General features: G+C 54.3%; 1 protein-coding gene across 8 annotated transcripts in view; it reads left to right on the top strand.

The window, feature by feature from the left end:
* The window catches only part of CTIF (cap binding complex dependent translation initiation factor), a 286823-nt gene that overhangs the window by 145274 nt on the left and 115450 nt on the right, over positions 1–26099 (top strand). For all 8 annotated transcript variants that reach the window (XM_045790034.2, XM_045790031.2, XM_087869837.1 and 5 more), the window contains one exon: positions 10003–10079. In XM_045790034.2, coding sequence (XP_045645990.1) covers positions 10003–10079 — 77 coding nt within the window. The remainder of the gene's footprint in view (positions 1–10002; positions 10080–26099) is intronic.

Here is a 26099-nt window from a genome sequence, read left to right as displayed (position 1 = left end):
CCTTGTCTGGCATGGCCTGGCCTCTTCAATGGCCCGCGAGCTGCCTGCTGCCCACCGCCCTGGCCAGGCTGATCTGACTCAGTGTCTCACTCAGCACTTCTCTTGCATTGGGGTGGGTGTTGACTGTCTACACGGAGGAGGCTGAGCCTGCAGCAAGCTGCACTTCCGTCCCCTGAGAATGTTCTGGACACAGCCAGGGAGCTCAGGAAGCAGTCAGTGGGGGGACCCAGGTGGCATCCCGGGGGTTTGAACTCCTGCTTCCCAGCAGGTTCATGGGGAACATGGGTGGAAACACTGAGGAGGTCTCAGGGGTGCAAGGCTTTCCTGGCACAGGGGTTTGGGGTGCAGATGGGGGCATTTCACAGACTGTGCCGAAGAAGAGAAGAGGGTGGGGGGGTCTCAGCATTACTGCTAGAGGTCCCTCCACACGGCCCGCAGGTACCCTCACACTTACTGACCCCTGACCTTTGCCATTTTGTATAATGAGCTGCACCAGAGTACATTCAGGAGAAGCAAGAGCAAAGCCATTAAAGCCTGCTTCCTAGTAACCTGCGCCAAGCCCGCCATCTTTCTTAGTCTGCTTCCGGTAACTCAGAGGGTAGCCTCAGGCACCCCTTCCTCCAGGCAGTCCTTGCTCCTGGGGTGTCTCCCCATGCGACTTCCCACTGTGTGGCGCCATAAAGTCATTGGTGTATCTGTTCTCCCCTGTGGCCCGTGGACTTCTTGGGGACACAGGCAGAGTCTCATTTCTCTGCATCCGTGGCACACAGTGTGGTCACAGAACACAGTGGCCATCTCTGAGTGTTTGCAGAGTCTGGCTTTTTTTCCAGAATCTGTTGTTCCTTCTGTTCCCAGAATGGCCTTTGAACCTCCCCAAGGACAAGTCACCGTTCACACACGTGCCTACCTCTCAGACACTGTCCCTGCCCCACAGAGGCCAGAGCACAAGTACCACTTTGTCTCCCGTTGAGCTTGCTGTACGGAGTTTTTGAGGATCGGGGTCTTATCTGGGTCAGGAACACGCCCCTGAGCTAGGGACCAGAACTTGGGCCATGTGTGTTTAAGCTTGCCCAGGCAATTTTCCTAGAAGCTGCAGAGCGTGCACTGTGTCATTTCCCACGGCCATGTGTACCGTTCCATTTGTTGTGTATCTTCCAGCCTTTGATCTGCAGTGGCTTGAAGGTGGTGGCTTTTTCAGTTTGTCAGGGCTCCTGAGGCCCTCAGTAACTGTCCCTCATCAGGTGAATGGAGAGCACCTGCCTGCCCCAGTTGCAACCTCTCGTGGCTGCCGCCGTGTCAGTGAGCCCCGGGAACACCACTGTGCATCCAGGACCTTGCCTGGACTCACTTGCACAATGGAAGGCTGACAATGGTCATTGAAAATCCAGCCCCTTTTCATGGGTTCCTTTACATTTTACACCATAGAATGCAAAAAGAGTGTTTTAACATTGTTCTGTTGTTTCTTAGTTTCTGTTCATGTTCTCACCCATGAATTGTCAAGCAAATGCCATTTGTATTTGCAATCGCCCAGGGGATTCTTCCTGACGTGGTTACCAGTGGGAAGGGGCGGAGATGGTCATGTTTGCTTTCCATGTCATCTTCATTCTCTGCCAGAAGGAGAAGGGAGAGGGCTCCAGGTGTGGCAACAGAGCCAGGACCCAGGTTGTGTGATGGGTGTGTGTGATTTATCAGTGAGGACTCTTTTGGCATTTAGGGTGAGAAACCCAACTTGCAAGAAAAGGGAGGGGTGGGCTTTATTGGCTTAGTGCATCCGAGGAAGGCTTGCCCATGGCAGTGAGCTAATCTCTGGAATTGCACTACCGTGCCGCACAGACCCCCAGATTATGAGGAAGGTCATGGGCTCACCCCGAAAACTGTCACAGGCAAAATGTTCACGTGCAATTCAGGGGGGGGGGTCACAGAGAGCCTAAGCTCAGCTCCTCCTCTAGAAGAATGTCCAGTTCTCGTGGAGCCAACATCCATAGGCTATGGAGGACAGACCTTTTCGGAGTGGGTGGAGTCTAGGTTCACGTTCCAGGATGTGAGTGGAACTATAGGCAGGGGGGTGCGTGCCGGTGGCTTGGCCTCTGGATCTCGTCCCTGTCTACTTTTATCTGTGTTTTTTACGTGGGGACTCCAGCTAAGGTCTTGTTTTTTTTTTTTTTTTTAAGTCTTTGCTGATTAAAAAAAATAAAAAATAAAAAAATAAAAAAATTTAAACACAGGGGAGCCTGTCTGCCCCTCACCTTTCTTTCTAAAACAGGTCAGCCTCTCTGAATAGCTGTGCAGCCTAGAGATTCCAGGAATTTTAGAAACATTACCTGTTTATTTCACTGGACGTGACCCACACATCCTGCCCACGTGCCCACAGCGAGACCTTGGTAGGATAACTTCTTAGAAGATTTGAAAAAACATGACCCCCCACAGGAGGAAGGCTCTGCTATTGAGACGAGCTCATTGTCAGGGAACTGTACTTGGTATTTTTATGGCCCATTAAGTTGCCAAGTGCTATGGCTGCTTTGTACTGTTCACCCTTGAGATATCTTCCCAAGTTGGGCTGGAGCTGGGGGAGCCTAGGGAGTCCCGAGCTGGCTTGGCCAGAGGGTTTGTCCTGCCTCTGCAGGGCTCCAGCTCCCTGGGCTTGCCCAGTGGGCACAGCAGAACCAACATCCGGTCTTTCTTCTGCCAGACTATTGAGAGGGCCCTCCACCTGAATCATCTGGAATCTTCTGGAGAGAAGGAACCATTAGTTCCTGTATACGTTATAGCATTCTTGTGAGTGACAGGAGCCTGGTAGGGCCAATCAATATGCAAGCTCGTGAAGAGGAGGGGGATCGTGGTTTCCAAGAGGCCACGGTGGAGAGTCAATATCCAGGTATCATGGGGGCAGACAGGTGTGTCACTGGAAAGAGCAGGGCTGGAGCGCAGGGCCTGCCTTGTTAGGAAACTCGTGAAGACGCCTCCCCACATGAAAGTTCCCACTGCTGCCTCACCCGGACCAGGATCCCCAGCCTTCTTTCCAACTCCGGCATTTCATGGCTCCACTGCCTCCCAGTAAAGACCACGCGGCTAGTGCTGTTTAGATCTTCTGCTATCTGGGGAACCCTTTACACACTAGGAGGAAGACTGCCTTATATTTGCATAACGCTTTCTCCCTCTGCAAAGAGCTGACATGTGAGCAAAAGGTAACAGACATGTGAGACAGTCCTCGGGTCTGGGGTGAGTGGCCATAAGTCAACGGTCACAGGAACATTAGGAAAATCTCTCTGAGGGAAAGTAGGCATGGGGTTCCATGAAGCGTGTACATCTTTCCTGCTTCCCTGCCTCTCCTGTCTCCTTGGTCCCTGCAGGGGTGCCGGATGGTAGGGCTGGGCTGGGAGGTGAATGAACCCTGCCTGCTCTAGGGATTGGGGTCTCCCTTCTCAGACAGACCAAAAGCACTGTGAAGGTAGGGGCTGGGCAGAGTCTTAGGCTGTGGGTTTGCTGGGAGGCCAGGAGACCCTAGCACGGAGCCTGGTCCTCCACCACTGAAGCAACATGGCCCTATGGGTTATGACCCCAAAGGCTCTGGAGTGGAACCAGTGTGCGGTTGGGGTCACTCACCCACCAGGAAGAACCAGATGGACTTAGGACCATCCATGTCAGACAGGGTCCCGGAGGACCACACTGAAAGGAGCAAGGTGCTGATGCAGAGAAAGCACATGGGGGAGGCCATCAGGCCAGCCTCGTGCTGTGGGCCTGCAGCTGGAGCTGTGGTATGGGGTCTGGGTGGGAGGGCCAGGAGTGTATTAGTGTTCTAGGACCACCATAACAGAGTACCGCTAACCGGGTGACTTAAAGAACAGACATTTATTGTCCCACCGTTCTGGAGCTAGAAGCCTGGAATGGAGGGGTCCGTAGGGCCAGTCCTCCTTCTGAAGGCTCTGGGGAAGAGTCCTTTCTTGCCGCCAGCTTCTGGTGGCTGCCAGAAGTCCTTGGTGTTCTTGGCTCAAGTTGCATCGGTCCAACACTGCCTGCACCTTCACGTGGCCTTCTCCCTCTGTGTCTCCTGTTTCTCTGTAGCCAAAGTTCCTTCATCTTCTAAGGACACCAGTCATTGGATTTAGGGCCCACTCTCATCCAGTATGAACCCATCTTCACGTGATCATACCTGCCAAGACCCTATTTCCAAATAAGGTCATGTTCACAGCTCTGCAGGGTTAGGACTCCAACTAATCTTTTTGAGGCACAGAATTCTACCTGTTCCAGGGGGTGAAGAGGACGATAGAGATGGCACCCAGCCAGGCACTGGTCAGGAGCACCAGCGCTGGCCCTCAGAATATCTTGGTGCTTCCCTGTCCGCCCACAGCGCCGAGCACATCTGCACACACTGCTGTGGCGCTAGTGTCATTGGCCAGCAGGTGGAGGTTGTCGCACACCTTCCTGTCTTCTCGTGAGCCCCTATCAAACTCCTTAGGACTCAGCCCAGATTCCACTCCATGGGCGAAGGCTTCCCTGACCCTTCTCCCAAGCAGGGTCCTCATTTCTTCTTCCGGGCTTCCAGAGGCGTCTGTTCAATGTCTCCCGTGGCCCATGGTCCATCAGCTTACTCATTTGTGTTCCCCTGACCTCCAGGGCTGGAACTGGGTCTGTTCATTCTTATATTCTCCATCTGAGGCACCTGGTACAGGGCAGGCCTTCAGTGCTGGCTGAGTGAGAAAGGACCACGGATGGACATACGGGTGGGTAGGTAGACGGGGTTGGAGGTCGAGTAACAGAAGTCTTCCCTGACCACCCCCACCCCCGCCCCCACTGCGCGTATCCCCTTGCCGGGCCTGTTCTGCTCCATGGTATTTTTGTCAATTATCACAGCATCTGCTTATCTGACTGTTGTCCCTCTGCTTTCACTAGAACACACGCTCTATGCAAACAAGCATTTTTCCTATTTCTTTTTTATTACTGTATGCACAGTGCCTAAAAGGGCCATTTGTATAGGCTAGGTGGGTGGAAGAGTGAGTGGATTGTAGGATGGGTGGGGGGCGGGGAGCCTGTAGCCTAGCGGAAGTGTGTTACTGTGATCACAGACTCAGCGGGTCTCAGAGCCGTCCGGGCGGCCATCGGCACGCGTGCCCTCCCTTACTGCACCTTCACCCCAGACCCAAGATTTGTCTGTTTATACTGGCATCTCAGGACAAGGCCCTTGCACTCCCAGCCTGGGGCCCACAGCTCTGCTGGGCTTGCCTTTAATCCCTCGGAATTACTGCCCTGGGTTGTGAGTATCAGCCTTGGCCTGCCCTGGAATGGGCAGACTTTACATAACGTGTTTCTGCAACCGGAGCGATCAGGCACTGCCCTGCCGAGCTGCGTCTTACACCATTGCTGACCTCCGAGTCAGGGGTGTGTGTGTGTGTGTTTCACGTGTGTTCTGCCAGTGTGGCATGCGGAAGGAGTATTATCTTCCCTCTGTCCCTGGAGAGGCTTGGTTTATATAATCTACTTGTCTCCCAGGCCCATTTATTGAACAAAAGCCGTCAGAGGTTAGACGAGAGGGGCTGCAGCCAGGTCTCCAAGTGACAGGAAGAAGGGTTCTCAGGCAGAGAGTGGAAGAAGAGCAGGCAGGGTGGGGGGTGGTCCAGCATATTGCTACCGAGGGTCACGTGGCAGAAGACGGCCGAGACCCACCAAGCAGCTGGTAAACCAGAAGGCCAGTGCTCTCATTTATGGGGGTGGGGGAGCTCTCACACCTGGACCAACATTACCTGGACTGACATCCATATGGGCCCCTTTCAAAGCATAGAGTGGAAGAATTTGTTGAATAAAGAATTACAGCAAAGGCCACTCTGCTCTTAAAGGATAATTCTGACAAGCCTGGTAAATATCCCATTCTCCACTTGAGGGATAGATTCTAAAAAGCAGGGAGGGATCTCTGGTCTAAAGCCAAAGGACCATCTCCCCTGGCCAGGCCTGGAGATACCAATTCATGCTCCCTTCCAGATCCCTCATTTCGGTGCCTCTTGCCTAGGACGTGCCGCCCTTTGCAGCCCTATCTCATGTAAAACGTTTTAGGGCAGCTGCATCCTGGAGAGTAATTGAGTGAGAGAGGAACATTTTCCATTGTGGCTGGATCTTCTTTTTTCTTTCCTTTAACACTTGCTGTCCCCTCTACCCAGAATATACTGCCCCCAGATTTTCTTCCAACCTTTTTAAATTGAGATATGATTTACAAATCATGAAACTCACCCTTTTAAAGCATACGGTTAGTTGGTTTTTTAGTATATTCACAAGGTCATACAACCATCACCACTGTCTAACTCCAGAATATTTCTATCACCCAAAAAGAAACCCAGTACTCATTAGCAGTCACTCGCCTTCCTCCCTCTCCCTAGCCCCTGACCACCACTCATCTACTTTCTGTCTACAGATTTGCCTCTTCTGGACATTTCGTAAAAACGAAATTGTACGATATGTGGTCTTTGGTAACTGGCTTCTTTCCCTGAGTGTGATGTTTTTAAGGTTCATCCACGTTGTCACATGTATCAGAACTTCCTTCCTTTGAGGGGTGCCTGGGTGGCTCAATTGGTTAAGCAGCTGACTCTTGGTTTCAGCTCAGGGTCATGTGATCAAGCCCCACATCAGGCTCTATGCTCAGCAGGGAGTCTGCTTGAGGATTCTCTCTCTCCCTTTCCCGCTGCCCCTCCCCACCACTCTCTCTCGTTCTCGCTCGCTCTCTTTCAAATAAATAAATCTTTAAAAAAAAGTAAAAAAGAACTTCCTTCCTTCTGTGGCCATATAATATTCCATTGAATGGACATACCACATTTTGCTCATCGAGTCGTCAGTTAGTGGACATTCGGGGTGTTTCCAGCTGTGGCTACTATGAATAATGCTGCCATGAACTTTCATGGACAAGCCTTACCTCTGAGTAAAGAACTTCTACCAACCCAGATCAGCAGCTAGCCTGACTGCAGGTGTGTGACTAAGCACAAATTTTCTCGCTTTCTTCTACTGGCCTCATCTTTGCCCCTGTTGACACCCCGTTACCCTTGTCTTGGAAGGAGTGTGGGCAGCATCTTGAGTTGTATGTGTCACTTGGTGCCGACCACCCGCTTGAGAAACAAAGTGGCTGATGGCAGAGGGCCCTCCAGTGAAGCTTGCATAAGTAGTGTCCCCTGTCTTATTCAGGAGCACCTGAAAGTCCTGTGTAATTGATTTATTCATTCATTCACCCAGATGCCACCCATTATTCACTCATTCATTTATTCACCCAGATGCCTATAGCCTGGGGTTCCAGGTGGTCTTGGGGGTGGGACCTGTCCTCCATCGCCCTGGCCTGGATTGCTCCTGGAGAGGAGGGCCTCAGAAGTACAAGACTTGGTTCCATCACCGTCACCCTCGTCACTTTTGTACTTGATTTCTGGCCTCCCGCCAGGGTCTGCCAGCCTCAGGCCAAAGAGGGCACAGGCAGAACATCCCCTCCTGCTCCAGCTCTGCCCCTGGGTCACCAGGCCCTCTGCTAAGCCTTCTGCCTTCCCTGACCTGAGCTTCCCGCACCCTCCTCCCACCTGCAGACCACCTCAGCCAGACCCTGTGCCAGGACTGGGGGCTCCACGAGGAGAGGGACCAGCTCAGCCTCGCTGCTTTGGGCCCACCCAGCCCTGAGCGGAGTGTCAGGATGATGGGGAAGATGATGAAGGTGAGGGTGACGGAGGTACCCCTGGAGGGACTTACAGAGGTTTACTACATACCAGGCACAGGGCTACATTCTTTACATGCTTATCGACTCAGCTAACCCACACCAGGGCCCAAGGAGGCTGATGCCGTTATTACAGATGTGGAAACCGAGTGCTGTCAAGGTGAGGTTAGCTATCAAAGTCACATGATCATTAAAGGAAGAGCCAGGGGCTGAGCGTGCACAGTTCAGCAGCAGAGCCCATGCTTCGACTGCTGTGCACACATATATATTTATTTGGGGGGAGTCAGATGGACACAGAGGCCACAGCAATGGCTTCATTAGAAGCCCGGGGTGGCTGCCAGGTCCTCTGGGCCACACTGAGTTTGGTGGAGAGCTAGGACTCCAACTGAGCCTGAGTCCCCAGGGCAGCTGCCTCGCACTGTGGTGTGTGGAGGAGGAGGGCAGGATGCAGGGCAGAGCCCCGGACTCCAAAGCCCAGACAAAGGAGGCTGCACGTCCTGGGCTGGTGGAAGGCGCAGTGTTGCGGACAGCTCCGTCTGCCCGGCCTCACGGTGAGAGCCCAGAGTCCAATCCAGGCCGCCAGCTTGAGAGGGAGCCTCAGCTTCCTTCCATTGTCTGCGTGGGGCACACCCAGTGTGTTCCTGCGGTGACCCGAGGCCGGGAGGGAGGGAAGGGGCCAGCCCGGAGCTGGGTCAGGATGGGAGAGGGGAAATGAGAGGGGAAGACGTGGTGTTTTTCCTTGTTTGTGTTTTGTATTAAAGAAAAGCAAATAATATCCTTTGAGAAAACCATTAAACAAAGCACATCCTAAAACTGCCGAGGCCCATTGTGGCTGCCTGGAGCCCGGAATTCATTCATGCCTTTTTGGCCAGATTGTTGGCGGCAAGAGGCAGAGTAGGAGGGAGGGAGTGTTATGACAATAAATGTTGAAATGTGTCATTCCCTCCCTGGACTCCATAGGAGGCTAGGCCCTGCATCCATCATGCCAGAGTCCCTGTGTCCCCCTGAGCCTATTGCCTGTTGTACTCCGACAGCCCCACCCTGGGAAGCTCCTTGAGGCTGGCCAGAGCCGTCAACATCCACCCAACCTTGGTTGGGGGCTAAGCCCTGAGAAGGCAGCCCAGTGCGGCCCTCCACTGTGGAGCCTGAAACCAGACGGCTGCTACCATAGAGGATCTGGGCCTCAGTCTCCCTGTCTATAAAGTGGGGGGGGGGGGCTTCTAAATGGACTCTCACTGACCACTCTCCAGCACACTGGGCCCTGTCACTCCCTCTCACCCTATGCTTGCGCAGGGCCTCGTGGGTGACGTGCGGGGGGGGGGGGGTGTCACACTCAGGCTATAGTCTGCATCAGGACCTGTATACTGGTATCACCCCCTCTTCCCAGCCCTCCAGGCCTGGGTCCCCTCAAGCACCCCCAGCCCACCCACCCCAACAGGCTGCCCACGATGTGATGACAGTGTTCTCTCCCATGTCCCACCAGAACACACTTTTTTGCTGGGAGGAGGCGATGGTTAAGAACAGAGCTGGCATTAGCCCAGCTTCGGGAGATAATTCTGCCTGGGGCCTGGCATTGGCAGGATCAGCCCCATGTTGTAAGTAGAGGGTCTGTCTCCAAGCTTAACATAGATATAAAGTTGTTCCAATGACAATATACGAAAGATCATTCTTAGGATTCTCCCCAGTTTAAAGTTTAAAAAAAGCATTGAACTATGTCATGTTTCCTGTAAAGACTCCCCAGGAGTGTGAGGAATGAGGGTCTTAGCACAAAATCACACTGGCCATCCTGGACCAGGGCGAGGCAGCCGGGGTCCTAGCACACTGTGTCTGCTCAAGGCTTGGAGCTTGCAAGGGGCTGCATCTCTTTGGTCCCCGCAACAGCCCGGAGAAGATACTGGCATTCCCACTGTATCAGGAAGCTTAGAGAAGTCATGAGTGTTCAAAAAGTGACTTGTCCTTGATCCTGCAGCCATGAATCCGGGATCTGGTCCCACCTCCATTACTAATTCTCTGTGAGACCTTGAACGGGTTCATTCACCCCTCTGGCCCTGAGTGTCGTCATCTGGAATTTGAGTGGATATGACACATTCTAAGGTCCCCTTTGTGTCCCTACCGTTCTTTGGTTTTGTAATTCCAGCATCATTGCCTGGTGGGAAGCGGATTAACTCACATTTTCCATTTTTCGGTCTGGATTTGGTGGTCAGAGTCTGGTCTTTCCAAACCCCCAGTTTCTTTTGGTCACAGACGTTATCATCAATAGTTACGTGCAAGAAGGTCTTTGCTCTCTTTCCCAAGTTACTCACGCTCCCCCTTCCTCCCACACCACACAGGGCTACCACCCGATGCCCCACGAAGTGGAGATCGCCCACACGAAGAAGTTGTTCCGGCGGAGGAGAAATGACCGGAGGTAGGAGAGACTCCGTCGAGAGCTTTGGGTTTTCTGTCCTTGGCCAGTCATCTGTGGCTCCGTCAGTTGTGGCCTACATCTTGCTTTCCCCGGGGACCTGCTGTTACCTATGAGATGAAGCGGTGGGGTCAGGTACCACTTGGGTAGCAGGAGCCCTGCTTCTCGGGGCTGGCCCAGGGAACGGATCCCTTCAGGACAGGCTGCAGCTTCCGCAGCTCAGGAAGAGGAAGGCTCTTTCCGCTTGCAGCAAGGACAGCGGTCCTCAAGGGATGAGGTCCCAGCTGACATGTGTTTTGAGACATGGCCTCCAGGAGGCTCCGGAGCTCGCAATTCCAAGGGTATGTGTGTCTCCTGCTCTTCCCTAGTCACTGCGAGTCGTTCCTGGCCATGCTTGGCTCTGCGGTGACAGGCGACACGCATATCAGCCACTGCACGTGCCCCTGCTGTCCGGTGCCTGGAGGAACTCACTTAAACTAGAGCAGAACCCAGGGTCTCCCCAGAGTTCAGCTTGCTGGGTGATAGCAAGGGGATAGAAAGGTGCCCCGAGGCAGCCCGGGACGCATGAGAGCTGAGGCTGGGCGTCCCAGCAAGACATGCCTTCGTTCCCTTGGAGCCTTTCTTGCATGGAAAGGTCTTCCTGGTATATTTCAAGTGGCAAACTCCAGGTACAGAGCCGTGTTTATAGTCTGTGGACATTTGTAATAAAGCAGGGTTAGAGTGTATTTTTCGTTTGAATACGCATCAACTGTTTCTGGTTGGAAATTTAAAAAAAAGGAAGAGGGGAGGAGGCAGGAAAGAAGGAAAGAGGATAAAGGCTCCTGCCCAACGAATTAAAATGAGACATGTGCCTCGATAGGGAATTTCTTAGATCAAAGTGATGGCCTGTGGTTTTACTTTTAATGAACAGAGAGTAGTCTCAGAGATCCAAAGGAATAGTCCAGGCGACATCTTGCTCAGAAAGCGGAGGTACTGTTCTCCTGCTACCCCTTTGGAACGAGCGCTGTGACTGACCGGGGTCCCGGAGCCTTCCCTCCACAGGTGGGGCCCCGAACAAGGAGTGTTGGGAGGAGGCCACAGCTCGGGCTGGCTGGAGGATGGGGCACCCAGAACGCCTCGTCATCAGCTGGTGGATTTAGGGGGTTGAGCCCTTCCCAGGGGACAGTAACGATACCGCTAACTAGGAGGAAGGCCGTCCTGGCTTGGAAACCAGAACCACTAGGCACGCTGTGTAGCAGCAGGAAAAGGGGAAAATGAGCCGGGAGAGTTGGACCAAGCCCCAGGCCGGGCTTGACCAAGGTAACATGATTGCTGTGTGCGCCGCTTCTGTGCTGGGCTGCTTCCCAGGGGCTGATTCCTTGTTTCTGGGCTCTTGGTGGAGGGAAGAAGTAGGGAGCACCCCTCTAAAAGGGGGATGGGGTTCTCGGGTGACTGGGGAAGAGTCAGGGAGAGCAGAGGCTGGGTGTCCCTCCTCCCCTGCCCCCCTGGTCCCGAGCCTGTGTCTGGAGGCGTGGGGAGTCCCCAGGCTTCCGAATGAAAAGTCACCCCCTGACCCAGGAGCAGTGGCAGGCTGCCGCCCTGCATCCAGGTCAGCCACACCTTGGCTTGTGGGCCTGGCTGCCTTGCTCGGCAGGCACCCCCCTGGACCGCGGCAGGCCTCCGGAAGGCAGCCGCTGACCCAGGAATAAAGGAAGAGGAGCGTGACACGCACACACTGGGAAGCTGACCTTCCGCTGAGCCACGCTCGTGTTAACAAATGCCCGGTTAGGTCAGCGCACCTCGCAAAGGATGTGGACCCGGGACAGGGTCCAAAGCAAGGCAATAAAGATGATTAAAGGGATGGAAAGTATGTCCCGGGAGGAGAGGCTAACGGGACGGGGCCAGGGAAGAGGAGGTCGCAGGGAAAGAACATTCGCGCCAATGAACTCATGAAAGATTTACACGGAGGTGAAGGAGCAGCTGCCTTGCATGCACAGGGACCCAAACCAGAGGAAGCTCGCTGGTCATGGAAGAAGACAGTGTGCAGCTAGACCACAGCTGGGCTCTAGCAAGAGACCTCTTGGTAGCTGAAGCTGGGTTGTGTGGTGCGCTGGAGCCTGGAGGGGGAAGTCTGCATCATAGCCCAGGTCCGGCTGGACGCCAGGCTGGGCACGCCCTTTCTGCTTTTCGTTCCAATTGTGGAAGTCAAAGACGCATGCCCTGGAGTTAGACCCTGGATGTGATTTCTGCCTCCTCCACTCACTAACTCTGTGACCTGGGCAGATTGCTTCATGCCCCTATTTCCTCTTCTGTAAAGTGGGTCTACTAAGTGGGAGGCTTGAGCGATCTAATCCTTGTAAGGCCCCTGGAAACAGGCTTAGCGCCGGCCCCCTCTTGAATCCGAGGTACATGGGAGACACCGTACGGTGAGGGGTGGGGAGATGGCTGCAGCAAGGGTGGGCGGTCACCCTTGATCTCACTCATGAGCCCAGGGAGCTTTGCCCTGAATTTCCCTCCAGGATTAAATGCCCAGGCAGCCAAGGGGGGAGGGCCCCTCCTGCACAGCTCTGCTCCGGCTCTGCTTCCACACTCCAGGGGCTGCTCCAAGGGGCTCTGTGATTAAAGGTCAGCTGTGAATGTCTTTTCCTCATTTCGCAGGAAAAAGTTAAGCTCCTGAACAGTTCATAGGTTGTTGTCCTGAATAATGTTCTCAAAACTTAAACAACTAGTAACCACTTGTTTCTTTTGGGAAACTACTCAAAGATGTTTGCTGATTTCAGACGAAATGATGCATTTCATGATATGAATGTCCTAAAGGAGTATTTCAAGCATTCCTCAGAGAGCAGCAGGCCTGAGGGGCTCTGTGCCTGGAGCCCTGCTTGCCGGAGGGGGGCCTGCGGAGGTTCCTCTCCCGCCCCAAGCTACCCACCCAGCAGGTGCAGGCAGAGGAGCAAGCTCCCGGAGGGCTGAGTCCTGGCCACGCTGCTGACCCACTGCCTGTGTTGACCTTGAGTGAGGCTTCACCTGCTGGGAGTGCAGGATTCTCTCGACTCCTCCCCCACCCTGCTCCATTTTGCAGAGGGAGCAAACTGAGGCAATGAACCACTGACCAACCGTCGGGAGTCTTTGTTCCCTGGGAAGCCGACTGTGGGATGGAGATGAGCGGGCAGGGCACTTACTGAGGCGTGTCCTTTGGATCAGGAGCTGCAGACAGGAAGGGAAGGGAGCAGGTAGGGCAGAGGGAGAAGCTGAGCTGCAGTGCAGTCTGGCCGGGGAGTTCTGACACTACAGGGAGGTGATGTCAGAGCTGTCCGAAGATGGAGTTAAAGGAGCAGGTCTTTATATCCATATGTCCGCTGGTCATTGGAGAGAATGGCCACAACCTTAGCTAAGCCAGCAACTGTTATCGCCCAGGGCAGTTTCTGTGGGGGCTGAGAGCTGGGGGTGTCTGTCCCAGCACATGCAGCAGCTGGTGGGGGGAGTGTGCCATTGCTCAAGGGGGTCTGGGTGGTGCCCCACAGCGAACACTCCAGCAGAGCAGTACTTAACTCTCCTACTGGGATTGATGGAGTGGTGCTCCGTATTACATTCTGTGCTCCGGAGCAGAGCAGAGAAGTGCCAGCCTTGGTCCCTGCTCCCCGGGGCCAGAGGTTTAGCTTACACAGCCCTCTCTGGCGCCTGAAGCCACCAGAACATGGTGTGTGACTGGGTAGCAGACGAGTGTTCAGAGAAAAGAGCCAGCAGGGGGTGGCTGAGGAATGCTTCCTGGAGGAGGTGGGCATTGAACTAGGATTTGGAAGGGGGGTGGGAAGGGCATGAAAGTTGCTGCAGCTGAACAGGTGGGGGAGCCAGGGGTTCCCAACACCCCCCACAAGTCAGCCCACAAAGCTCCCTAGAAACAGTACCAGAAGGGTGGAGCTCCCAGCCAACGCCACCCCCAACTGAAATAATTGGGAGGGAAAAGCGGGAGCTCCTGGTTCCCGGTGGGCCCCGGCCCAGGGTGTTACAAGTCTCTGTGGACACAGCGCACTCCAGAGCCCAGCCTCCTAGCAGAGGGGTTAGGGAGCCTTGCCCTGAATTTCCCTCCAGGATCTATCTCCTTGATGCAGGCACTCTCGTTCTATCCGATGCTGCGCTAGCCGCCGGGGAGACAAGAGAGCCATTCTCCAAATTAATCTGTTTCATTAAGTGAGGTCCCAGAATGGTTCATTTACTCCATGTGCAAAGCAGATTTGGAAGGAAGAAGAAAAGAATGCCATGGTCATCCAAAACTAGCGTCAGATGGTCCTGCTGGGCGAGGAGCAGGAGAGTGAGCTCTGTCCCCACACTTCTGCATGCCACCCCCTCCCTGGGTCCCCAGGTGGTGCAGTCAGACCACATCCGGGACACTGCAGGGTGATTCGAGCCTCCGGCAACTCTTGCTGCCTCCATCCTACAAATGACCGTGACCGTGGCTCGGTGTCCTCTAATTGTGGAACCAATTAAGAATCTCATCCCTCCTTCCCTTCCTCTGCCAGCAGGTGCCCAAATCCTCCCTGGGTGCCAGGCTCTTTCTCTAGGGACAAAGTGTCAGCCATCAGATTTGATTTTGCAAGCTCTCTCTGACATCATCTGGGTCACTGATAACAACGAACAGGGCATCTGGAATTAGTGGTGATGGATACGCAACTCGGTAAATAAACTAAAAATCCTGAATTATGTCATTTAAAAGGGTGGATTTTGTTGTAGGATTTACCTATCAATTAAAAAGTTTTTAATGAATAAGGCAGGTCCCAGAACAGAGTGATACCACAAGCCCCTGGAAACATTCCTTGAATCTTGATGTTTGCAGGGATCCCCAAATGTATCAGGCAAGTGACCCTTTCAAAAAAAGCAGTAAATTTCCTCTGGTTGGTGTGAATCTGTGTAGCTATCCGTGGTTACATCGTTTCTTCCAAATCATCTGTTTGGGAATCTCTGAGAGGAAGGATATCTGTATTTTTCTGTTGTTTTTTTTTTAATTGGAAGTGTATGCACATAGCTACAGTCTCTAGCACTTTGTGTGTTCTCCAGGATTCCTCAGAATCTGGGGCCATTTATAACCTTAGTGCAGAGTTCTCTTTTCCTGAGCAATATTGCTCCATCTCTTGGGCAAGAAGATGAGAATTCAGAGTGCCCATCATTCTTCCCCCATCCTGTCCTAGGTCCTGGGCATCGTAGGGTTGCTCCGGCAGGGTCTGCCTTTCCTGAACCAACACCTGTTCTCTGATAGGAGGCAAACCTTTGTTTCAGCTGCCCCCTTAATTTTACATCATCCCCATCAGCAACCTCATGCTTCCATCCTCCTTCTCACTCAAAAGACGAAAATACAATTTTAGGACTATCGTCAGCCCTTGGTCAGCCCACTCCTTGACACGTTCTGACGACTACCCCATACTTTGATGGTCATCACTGGTTACGGATCACCCCTCATTCCATTCTAGAATCACTTTGTCCCTCCTCCTCACTTTTAGGCTCATGGGCAAGGACCCTGGGGATGCCCTCTGCCTCCTTAACCCCCTTCCTGTAAGTCACAGTTGCTTTGGGGAGCTTGCTGCTCCCTTCAGCACCGCAGATGACCCCTGCAGTCATGAAGTCCTTCGTCCTGCGAGGACAACTAAATCCCAGATCTTGCCAACCGGGAATGGACTGGGAATTAACCTCGTTCGGAGCCCTGGATTTATCCATCGGCTCATTCACACAAGTTGTTAAGTTAGCCCTTTTGGAAGTAGAGTCAGTCCTCACTACTCATGGCTTCCATATTTGCAAATTTGCCTGCTTGCTAAAATGTAGGTGTGACCCCCGAAATCAGTATTCACAGCCCTTTCAAGGTCGTTCACGGACATGCACGGGGTGGTGAGAAATTTGACTTGCCCAACATGCACGTTCCCAGCTGAGGTCAGACGAGGAGGTGCCCCACCTTTGTATTTCAGCCTTCAGACCTGCAACCAAGCATCTTTTCACGATCGATTTAGCGCCATGACGTTCACATGTACGTGCTTTGTGTTGGTGAATTTGCTGTTTAAAATGCCCCTAAGTGTAGTGCTGAGGTGCTATTTACTGTTCCTAAGGGAAGAGGGCTGTGATGTACCTTCTGGAGAAAAATACGTGTGTTAGGTACGTGTCATTCAGGCACAAGTTACATATAGTCGTGACACCTATGACGTATTTTCAGGATCGACAGAATGCTGTTGACCATGGGTTCGCCATTGATGCCTCAACGCTATGTATTAAGCAAGGTGTCTTTAAGCAGAAACACATAATGTATTGATCAAATGGGGAAAATGTTGTGACCACGGGCTTGCAGAAACCTGACCCTGTATTTCCCCTGGGAGCAATTTGTTCTGTAGTCCCTGCTTCAGTGTTTGCGGGACTTTGTAGAACTTCTGTGCAGTGAATAATGAGAATAACTGTGCTTGCTCTTTAAAGTAGGGTAGAGAGGTGCTCAAGGTAAAGGACTATATTGTGAGGGATGGGATTTCAGACCTAGTAATTTATCTTGTGTGTGTGGTGGTGGTGGTGGTAGAGCCGGGGACCACAGAAGGGAGGAGCAGGAGACCCTTCCTGCCCTGGACGTCCCCTGGCTTGGGTTTCATTGAGGGGACCTCTGCTTCATTTGCCACATCCTGGGATGACGCTGTCCCTGACCGCCCCCCCCCCCGGACTGCTCAGCCCTGCGGTGACCATCATTGTCATCCTGTCATCAGGAGCCCAGGGGACAGTGAGACAGATCACACTGCCATCGCCTGAGGTTTGTCTTTATATCCCAGCAAGGAAATTGCCCTCATTAAGTCCCTGCTAAAGATAGATAAGAAAATGGGACAGGCAAACCCCCACCTGGCAGACAGCCCTGTCAGATTCGAAGCAACATGAGTCAGATAGGAATTATTTTTAGGCTCCTTCTCCTCCCTCCCCCACGCCCACCCCCAAGCAGGCACTCTTGGAAAGAAGAACAGCTCATTTTTTGAAGCCAGATGTCCACGTCTGTGTCCGATGGACGTGAAATTCCAGCCCTGAGATGCCTAGAGAAGCCCTCAACCTCTGTACAAATCGTGATGGCCAGATCCTCCTGTGGACCGAGCAGCCGCCCTGCGCAGCGCTCCTGGGCAGAGCAGGCTGGGAGAGGCCCCGGAAAGCTGGCCCGCGACTCACCTAAAGCCGGGGCACCTTCCCTGGATGCCCTTTCTTGCCCCTCTTTCCTGGCACATGCTCCATGCTCAGGACCGGCTCTGTGCCTCATACTTCGTGGGAAAGAAAACAAGGCCCTGGGGCCCCTCTCCCCGGGAAGGGCCAGCAGGTCCCTGGGGCCTGGGCCTGCATCCATGGGAGGGCCATTTTGTGCCTATTGGCAGCGCTCCCGGGTGCTTGGCCTGCCCACCCTGGCAGTGGGCATCTCCCAGTCTGTGCCCGCTCTGGGAAGCGGAGCATTGCCCTTCTCTGTTTGCTCTCTTGCCCTCTTTCCAGCTCTTAGGATGTATTCAGACCCCATAGACCCCAGATGGCGAAGGAGAAGGACCAGGAGGCAAGAGAGCCGGCAGAAGCAGATGCAGGGGGCCTGCGCCTGGAAGCCTGGGCAGCAGGCAATAGGGCTGCTGACTAGGAAACTGGCCGAGGCAGAGGAATGCCATCTTCACGGGCTCTGTGCCTGGGGCAGGAGGGAGAGAGGATACCCCAGGAAACAGCGACCTGAGTGGGTTCAGTTTCTCCTTCTTAGGGGCCTCTGTCTCTCAGTTTCGGCCATCTTGGGCATTTGGGAGTTGGCTCAGAAATGTTAACCCCCAGCCCTTCCTCCCTTGCTAGAGCATATGGAAACGGGCAACTCTGGGGGCCCGGAACGACTGGGCCCCGGGCACCAAGTCTGCATAGCCTTGCCCGGGGGGCAGCATGCATGGTGGGCAGCCCAGGGCCTGCGCCAGCCTCTCTCGGCTTCAGGACTAGCTCCCCCCTCACCGGGCAGGAGATCTTGAAGAGCTAAGGACTCTCACCAAACCCATTCTTGCCCGTTCAAGGACACTGATGTGCAGCCTGCAGGGGTGCGGTCAGGTGACATCGATGGCAGGTATGCAAGAAGTCCCGAAGGCCAACTGGGGCTTTCAATGCAAATAATCAGTGACCCTGGTATCTTCAACCCAGCCCCTGTGTCCTCTCCAGAAAAGTCCAGAAAGGCAGGCCATATGTGCTGCCCCTGTGTGCATCTTTCAGGACCCAGTCTGGTCTAGGTCTGCACCCTGGGTACCCTGCCCACCTGGCTGAGTCCCCATACTCCCAGCACCCTGGCTGCCTGACGGGATGCTGCCTGGGACCACCTCACTCGGAGGGTATGCGGTACATCCCACTGGTTCTGGGGCCTTTTGGCTAGACCCATGGGTAAGCCCAGCCCACCCTCAGTCCTCAAGAAGTCACTCAGCCATTTAACGAGCACTTCCAGATTGCTCCCCATGTTCAGGACACACTGAGCCCCTTACAAAATATCAGCTCCTATCCTCTTGCCACCAACCCTAGAAAGGAGGTACTGTTTTTATTTCCATTTTACAGATGGGGAAAGTCACCTGCACAGAGCGGTGAAGGAGCTGAGCCAGACGGCAAAGCCAGGCAGTCTGACTTCAGAGCCTGTGTCCCCAGCCAGTTCTCTGCAGAAAGCTCTCTGTCCCCTCCCCAGCATGCTCCGCCTCCCTCTTTGGGACCTTCACTGCCTTCTTCATACACTCCCTAATTAACTCATGTGCCAGCGGTGGCGAACAGCACGGGGCTGCTGTTTTCAAATGGGCTGAGTGGAGAGCTGGTGCATAATTCAAAGGAATGAGTGAATGGCAAGGTTTCAGACGAGACCTTCCCGACAGAGCCACTCACCCTCTGCCTCCTGCACTCCAGCCCCAGCTCAGTCATGCCTGGAGAGCCCTTCCCTGGTTCAGATGACTCACCCATGGGCATATTTAGGCAGTCCCTGCAGTAGCCAGGGTGGCAGGGGCCCCACCCGGTGAGCAGCTAGAGGAGGGGTAGTATGAGTTCTAGAATGGTGGGCAGCTCTGGGCGGGGGGGCAGTCTGGCGGGGAGCACCTCCTCCCACTCCCCAAGTCCCAGGGGGACGGGCCCAGGGCACACTCCCCAAGGTTTCCCAGTAGGGATGCGAGCCCAGGCTTTAAAAATACCAAGGAGCCTTCCTGCCCGATCAGCGTCTACCCTGAGCTCCAGGAGTTATTTCTGAGTCTTCCCCAGTAATTTAAGTTTAGTCATTTGTTCCAATGCGTGTGTTTTAGGGAAGCCAAGGTAGCTTCTATTATAGTTTGGAGTATTGGGGGGGGGGGGCTGGTTTCCAGAAGTGATGCAGGGGCTCAATTAGGCAAGACATCAGCAAACAGAATTAAAATAACTCAAGAAGATAGGCCCTTGGGTCCTCGGAGGTGATGCCTGTGTTTATCCCCCAGGGGGCAAACGAAGACTGAGGTGTCCCCTGTCCCTTGCGTGCCCAGGGGTCATCTCTCGGGTGGCACGTGCAGGCATCTCAGTGCCCTTGAAAATGCAGGATAGATGCAGCTGCCAGTTCTTTCCAAGTAGATCTGAACAGACAGCCGGAGAGGCAGCCAGAGAGACGGGCAGCCAGAGCACCAGGAGCAGACAGGCCCACAGGCATGGCAAGCTCTGCAGGTCCAGTTGTAGGTGGACAGTCAAACTTACCAGCAGTTCAAGGGGAGCTTAACACTTACAGTCCCCAGCACATTAACACCTTAGTAGTCTGGGGCAGAATTACCGCTAATCTTCTACAACCCCTGGAAAGAGATCGTTTAATTTCCATTTTACAGATGAGCAAAGTAGCTTGCACAGAGCAGTGAAGGAACCTGACAGCATGTAACCTTCCTCCTAGACCTTCAGAGCCCCCTACCAGTGCCGGCCACACCTGCCCCCTCCCCTCCAGTCCCTGGAGGCATGGCCCCCCCACCTGCCCCCGGCCCCCCACACCTCCCTTCTGCTGCGTGGTCCCCACTGTGCTCTTTGTCTGCGCAGGACCCCTCCCAACTGACTGTTGCCCTTGCATTGGGACTGTTGTCCCTCCCATTGTACAGGTCCCACCTGCCCCACCCTCTACCCTGCAAGGTCTTTCTAGGCCTGTCTGGCCCTCCTCCCTGACCTTCCCCCCGGAGGAAGGCTTGGCACGCACCCGGAGAGCGCTACCTACCTCAGTCCAGCCCCGTCACATGGAGCAGGCGCACGGGTGAGGGATTCGGGGATGGACGGGAGGCCCCAGAATGTGCAGGACCCTGGTTCAGTGATGTGGGGGAAGGTGAGCCCCCATCTCCTGAGCCCCCTCTCCAGGTGAACAGATGAGCCCAGAACACAAGCAGCCACCCCGGGGGGGAGGGGGCATTAGCCACAGTTACACCCTCCACTAGGTAGTCATCCGCCCCTAAGCTGTGTTCAGACTCAGATTTTCAGCTAATTGCAGACTTTCTGTTTGTTCGGGGCTGGTGCTGAACTCCAGGAAGATGTGTGTGGACCCAAAACAAAGATGAGGGATGTTGTGAGAAGGAAAAAAATATGATATGGGGCTGTGTGTGTGTGTGTGTGTGTGTGTGTGTGTGTGTGTTTGGTCTGGTAGCCCAGTGGCCACAGTAAACGTGTTCCAGACTGGCTCAGTGCACCGGGGAGCAGATGGCACAGCCTCGTCTCCATGAGCAGGAAACCTGGTGCCTTTGAACCGTGAGCTGCAGCCGTGGCTCAGAGAGGAGAGTGGGGATGGGACAGGCAGAGGGCGGAATTCTGACTTTGCCCTGATGTTCTGGAAGGTTGGAGATGTTCGGTCAGGAGCGGGATGGGGAGGTGCTCGCTGGGATGTCTCTAGGCAGGGCCCGCGAAGCCCAGCTCCTTCCAAAGGCACTGTTTCCTGGATGAAGCTCAGGAATTTAACGGCGGTCCTTCTTCTGACACAGGTGGGGGGAACTACCTCCATCTCTCCATCTACCCCCGCCTCCCACTATTCCTAAACAGCTCTTCTTGCCCAGATTTTCTGCTTTTGCGAACTGGGGTGTCAGTGGTCGATCTGGCCTTAATTGGTAACCAGGGCAGGTCACTTTGCATTTGTCCTGAGTTAAGAGAACGGTCTAGTGCCGAGAGCTTCCGGCACCCTGAGAAACCAGTACAGGGAGGGTTGAGAGGGAAGGAGGGTGGATGAGGGGGTTTTATTTTCTGAAGACAGCATTTTTAGCTCCTAGAAGCCCACACCCATCCCACTTTACGCAAACATCCCTTGTGCCTCTACTTTCACTTTCTGGAAGTCACAGAGCAGGAGCCACTGCAACCGAATGGGTAGGTGGCCCCTTGGATGTGCAGACTTGTCCAGACTTGCTTGGGGTCTTGTTGCCTCAAAGGCATTTCTGCACCTCCCCGGGGCGTGTTTCTCATCTCTAACAAGGACATCTACCTTCTGAGGCTGTTTCACAGTTCAAAAGGGATGATGTTTGGAAAGCAGGTGAAATGTCAAGGGCTGTGCGACACGAGGACTCACCACCCATGTGTCTGTTCGTAGGGCACGCATGTCTGTGCGCGTAGTTGGGTGTGTGTGACGGCTCTGGGGACTCTGCCAGTTACCGTTTCCAGGGGTCGTTCTCCGGAAACGGAGCTTGGCCTGGGCGTTTGCATTGGTTATCTGTTGCTGCATAGCAAAGTGCGCCAGAATGCAGAGCTTACAGCAACCACCGTTCCTGGTCGCGCGCGGTGTCCAGGGTCGGGAATCCAGGAGCAGCCTAATCGGTGATTCTAGCTCCGAGTCTCTCGAGATCGCAGTCAAGCTGTTGGCGGGGGTTGTGATCATCCGAAAACTTGATTCGGATGGGACTGGAGGGTCCACTTCCAAGCTCACTGACGTGGTTGTTGGCAGACCTTGGTTCCTCGCTGGCTGTTGGCCGGAAGCTTCATTTCCTTGCAATGTGGGCCTCTCTGTGGGGTGCTCATGACAGAATGAGTGATCAGAGAGAGCCAGAGAGAGAAGCTGTCATGTCTTTTACAACCTAATCTCAAAAGTGACATCCCCTCCCTTCTGCCGTATTCTGTTGGCCATACAAACTAACCCCGGTACAATGTGGAAAAGGACGACACAGGAGCGTGAATACCAGGGCATGGGGACCATCTGTATCTGTTTCCAGTTCCTTTCTGTGTCATTGCTTTCCCCCACCCCCCGCCTGCACTTGCAATGACCTAGTAAAATCCACCAATAGCTTTGAATGGGTTGAGGTGTTCTGTGTTTTTTCTTCCCTGGATCAAGTTCGAATCTTTCCAAGAATGCCTTCCTTATCCTCTCCTCCGTTCTTCCGTCCCCCCGTCCATGGCTGCCCTGCAGAGTGGAACATGAGTGAGAGTGTTTCCTCCCTGGGGAAGGTGTTAAGCCGGAGGATGCCGTGATCGGAGCTTTGGAACATACGTGTCCTCTAGGAGCCCCGGCAGGTACTTCCAGGAAAAGAGAACTTTCCAAGATACACACACATACTCACACAGACACTTATTTTCCCTTAAGCTCTATAATCTCAACGGTCATAAAAGGTTGATCTTTCTTGGAAGCATACGGAAATACTTGAATCTGTCAGACACTGACAGGGAAGGCTTCCTTGGGTAGGAGGGAAAAGAATACAAATATATTTTTTAAGACTTTATTTACTTATTTATTTAAAGAGAGAGCATGAGCAGAGGGAGGAGCAGAGGGAGAGAGAGAATCTCAAGCAGACTCCGTGGCTGAGCACGGAGCCCCACACGTGGTTTGATCTCACGACCCTGAGATCATGACCTCAGCGGAAATCAAGAGTCAGACGCTTAACCGCCTGAGCCCCCCAGGTGCCCCGAAAAGAATATAAACATTAGCAACACAAGTAGAGATGTCTTCCACGGTGTTCCTCCCAGCATCCCCACAGCAGGCCTGGGAAGCAGATAAGACACAGGCAAGTGTCCCCATCGTAAGAGTTATATAGGGGAGGCTCAGAGAGGCCACGTGGTTTCCTCAAGACGTCGAAGAACTGAATTGGATACCCAGACGCTCTTCCACGGGATTCTGCGTCATTGGCCCCGTACAGGGAGACATGCACTTCCTTTCTACCCGCCCCCGAATCAAAGGTGATTTGGAGTTGTCTGCCTGTCTGAGCGAGGGGTGTCCTGCCTGGGATGGGTGACCAGATATTATAGAGGTTCAGAAGAGCAGGGAGAGGAGAGACCTTCCCTCAGAACTGGAAACGTTTTGGTGGGTACGATAAGAGGTTGTGAGGGAACCGTGGCGATGGGCGAAAGGGGACCCTCTGTAGTCTGTCCCATCCCGTCTGCGAGTGTTCCTCCCACCAGGGGTACTGCAGGGGCTCCGGCTGCAGACGGGGTCATGGGGTGAAGTGATAACGAGCCCTTTCTGGCTGGAGCTGTGCTGTCCGGTACAATAGCTACGGCGGCTATTTGAGTGAGTTAAAATGAAATAAAGGTAAAATTTGTTCTTCGGCCACCCGGGCCACTTTTCAAGAGCTCACTAGCTCCACGCAGCCAACAGGTACCATGCTGGACAGAGCAGCTAGAGAACATCTCCGTCCTTGCCGAAAATTCTGTGAGATAGCGCTGCTCAGCAGCAAGTCTCCCGGGCCCCGGAGAGCCAGGCCTGGGCTGGCTGGGGGAGGAGAGAAGGCTGAGGTAGGACAGTCCGAGGGTCAGGGCGGGGGGAGAGGCCTCAAGAGCAGAAGGAAGGAGCCGAGAAAGAGAAAGCGGTTCACTGAGCACACGTGCCCCCCGGGGGTGCTCAGGAAGGGGCTGCTCCTCTTAGTGCTGGATCTGAGGACGAGGAACACTGCCCACCCTGCTGGGCTGCCAGAGCCTGCAAGGGCCACTTTTTCCATATCTTTGCTCAGAAGCAGGGCGGGAGGCAGACAGAATGCTACATCTGGGGAACAGCCTTCAGACCCTCTCCGTGGGCCAACAGGACCCCTGAGAGCTGAGCAGCCACCCCCGGACCTGACGAGGACGTCACTGAGAGAGGTGTGTGTAGAGCCCCAATTGTGGGTCACCCAGGGCGCGTCCTTGGGAACAGAGAGAGACACCCAGTTATGGAAACTAAGCATGTAAACCAATAGAAGAGCTCCTTAGATTTGATCAGGTTGGTGCCAGAATCCCAACTGTCCCCCCCACCAGCACCACTGTCCCTTTGTCCCTGCTATGGTAAAGTAGTGACTGCAGCTGCTCCTTTTGGAGTGCCCCCTGTCCTGGGCATCCTGTCTGGATCAGGGGTCAGCAAACTTAGCCCATAAAGGACCAGATAGTAAAGCAGACTTTATTCACAAAACAGATGGTGGGGGATTTGGCCCATAGGCCGTTGTTTGCAAATCCCTGACCTAGATTATCACAAATCTTCCAATAAGCCCAAAGAGAAGAAAATTTGTTTCTGCCATACAGCTGAGAACAAGGCACAGCCAGCGAAGTCACAGCTCTCACTCTGCTCTCACGTGTCTCTGGGGGCCAGTCCAGGCCTATGTGGCCAGAGCTCATGTCCCCTGCCCCTCGTCCCTGCTGAGAGTGAGTGCCTGCCCAGGGTCCCTCCCCAGGACAGAGGTATCAAGAAAGCCAGGGGAGAGGTCCTAGGGGCCCCGGGCTGTCTTGCCCCATTCCCCAGCATGCTCTAGTCCTTGAACGCAGCACTAGATCTGAGACACGCACATCTCAGGCTCGTGTGCTGGCCAGATGCTTGAGCTCACTCTGATCAGCCTCACACACCCTGTGGGCTCCCTGCCCCAGAGCAGACAGAGGTCCCCAGGGATGCATTTTGACCTGGAGGCTGCAGAAGGTCTTGCCAAATGCTGCCGAGGGAGACCTGAGGATTCAGGGTAACCTGGGAGTAGCCAGAGACACCTAATGGGTAGCCACAGAACTTGGAAGGCTAGAGGAAAAATCGGAAGGGTGCCCTGCTTTCCTGACATTGCTTGGCAGGGCCTGGGGAGGGGGAGGGGGAAGAAGGAGCAGCAGTGTGGGGTGGCACAGCCAGGACAGGTCTTGCCTCAGCGATGGGGCCGGCCAGCCCAGACCCATGCCTGCCCAGAGGCAGCCGTGGCCTCCAGCATCTCCCTGGAGATGCCTGCTGCAAAGCCTGCCCCCTACAGCAGTGCGGCCTCTTCTCCACGTCCACAGCCTGTAGCTAGCATAGCAGCCCACAGCAGCTGCAGGCTAAGAGGGCTCTCCTGCTTTCAGTGACCCATCCCTGAGCACCCCCTTCTGGACATGGGTCTCCTGAGTCTTCGCGCTTGATCTCCTCTGGAGCTCTTTGGGACCACAGCCATGCCTCTTGTGCAGACTGGCATGGCCCAGCCAGGCAACGCTGGCCCTTCCGTGCCCTCCATACCGCACCACCATGCCGCCCAGGGACAGGGCTGCCCAGCTCCCTGCCACGGTGTCTGTCTGGAGTGTAGGCATGAGGAGGCTCTCCATAATGTGAGCAGCCGTCTGGGGCTGTCAGTCTTCTTTGTGCCCTTGGTAGAGGCATCGTGGACTCTCCGTAGATTTTCCTTCTGTACGTTAATCGCATGAATAATCGTAGCGTGAATGAATGTTATTTTGAGAGGTGCTGGGACTCCGCTGCCTGGACTTCCATCATTAGCGCATGCCTTCTTGGGGTTAAAAATCCACGTTTTCTGTGTTCCCTGCAAGATGTAGCTGCCCTCCTGGGGCAAGTAGTACCCTGAGACTCTTGGACACCTTCTCGGGACTGACTTCGTCAAGACTGTGGATGGCAGTTGAGAGATGGGGACGAAGAGGGGCAGAAAGGGAAGTTGGAAGCAGCATAGGGGTGGTGGAGGGAACAGTGGAATTGAAGACCCAGCTTGGTGGCCTAACGACTAGGCCTTAGTCCTGCCTGCCTGTTTTGGGAGTGGCGGCCATTAAATCCCTCAGATCCCCCCACCCAGCCTGAGGGGTTGAAGCAGGACCAGCCGGGCACTTGGCCAGCCATTCTTCTCTTGGAGGAGCCTGCTGAGCGCAGGGTCAGGAGACGGGCTCTCTGGGGCTGTCGGAGCCACTCCCAAG

The sequence above is a fragment of the Ursus americanus genome, chromosome 19 (genome assembly GCF_024610735.1).
Source record: "Ursus americanus isolate L20-20 chromosome 19, mUrsAme1.1.p, whole genome shotgun sequence".
In the NCBI taxonomy this organism is placed as follows: domain Eukaryota; kingdom Metazoa; phylum Chordata; class Mammalia; order Carnivora; family Ursidae; genus Ursus; species Ursus americanus.
The sequence above is the reverse complement of the archived record's forward strand: the minus strand, read 5'-3'. Positions and strand labels throughout refer to the sequence as shown.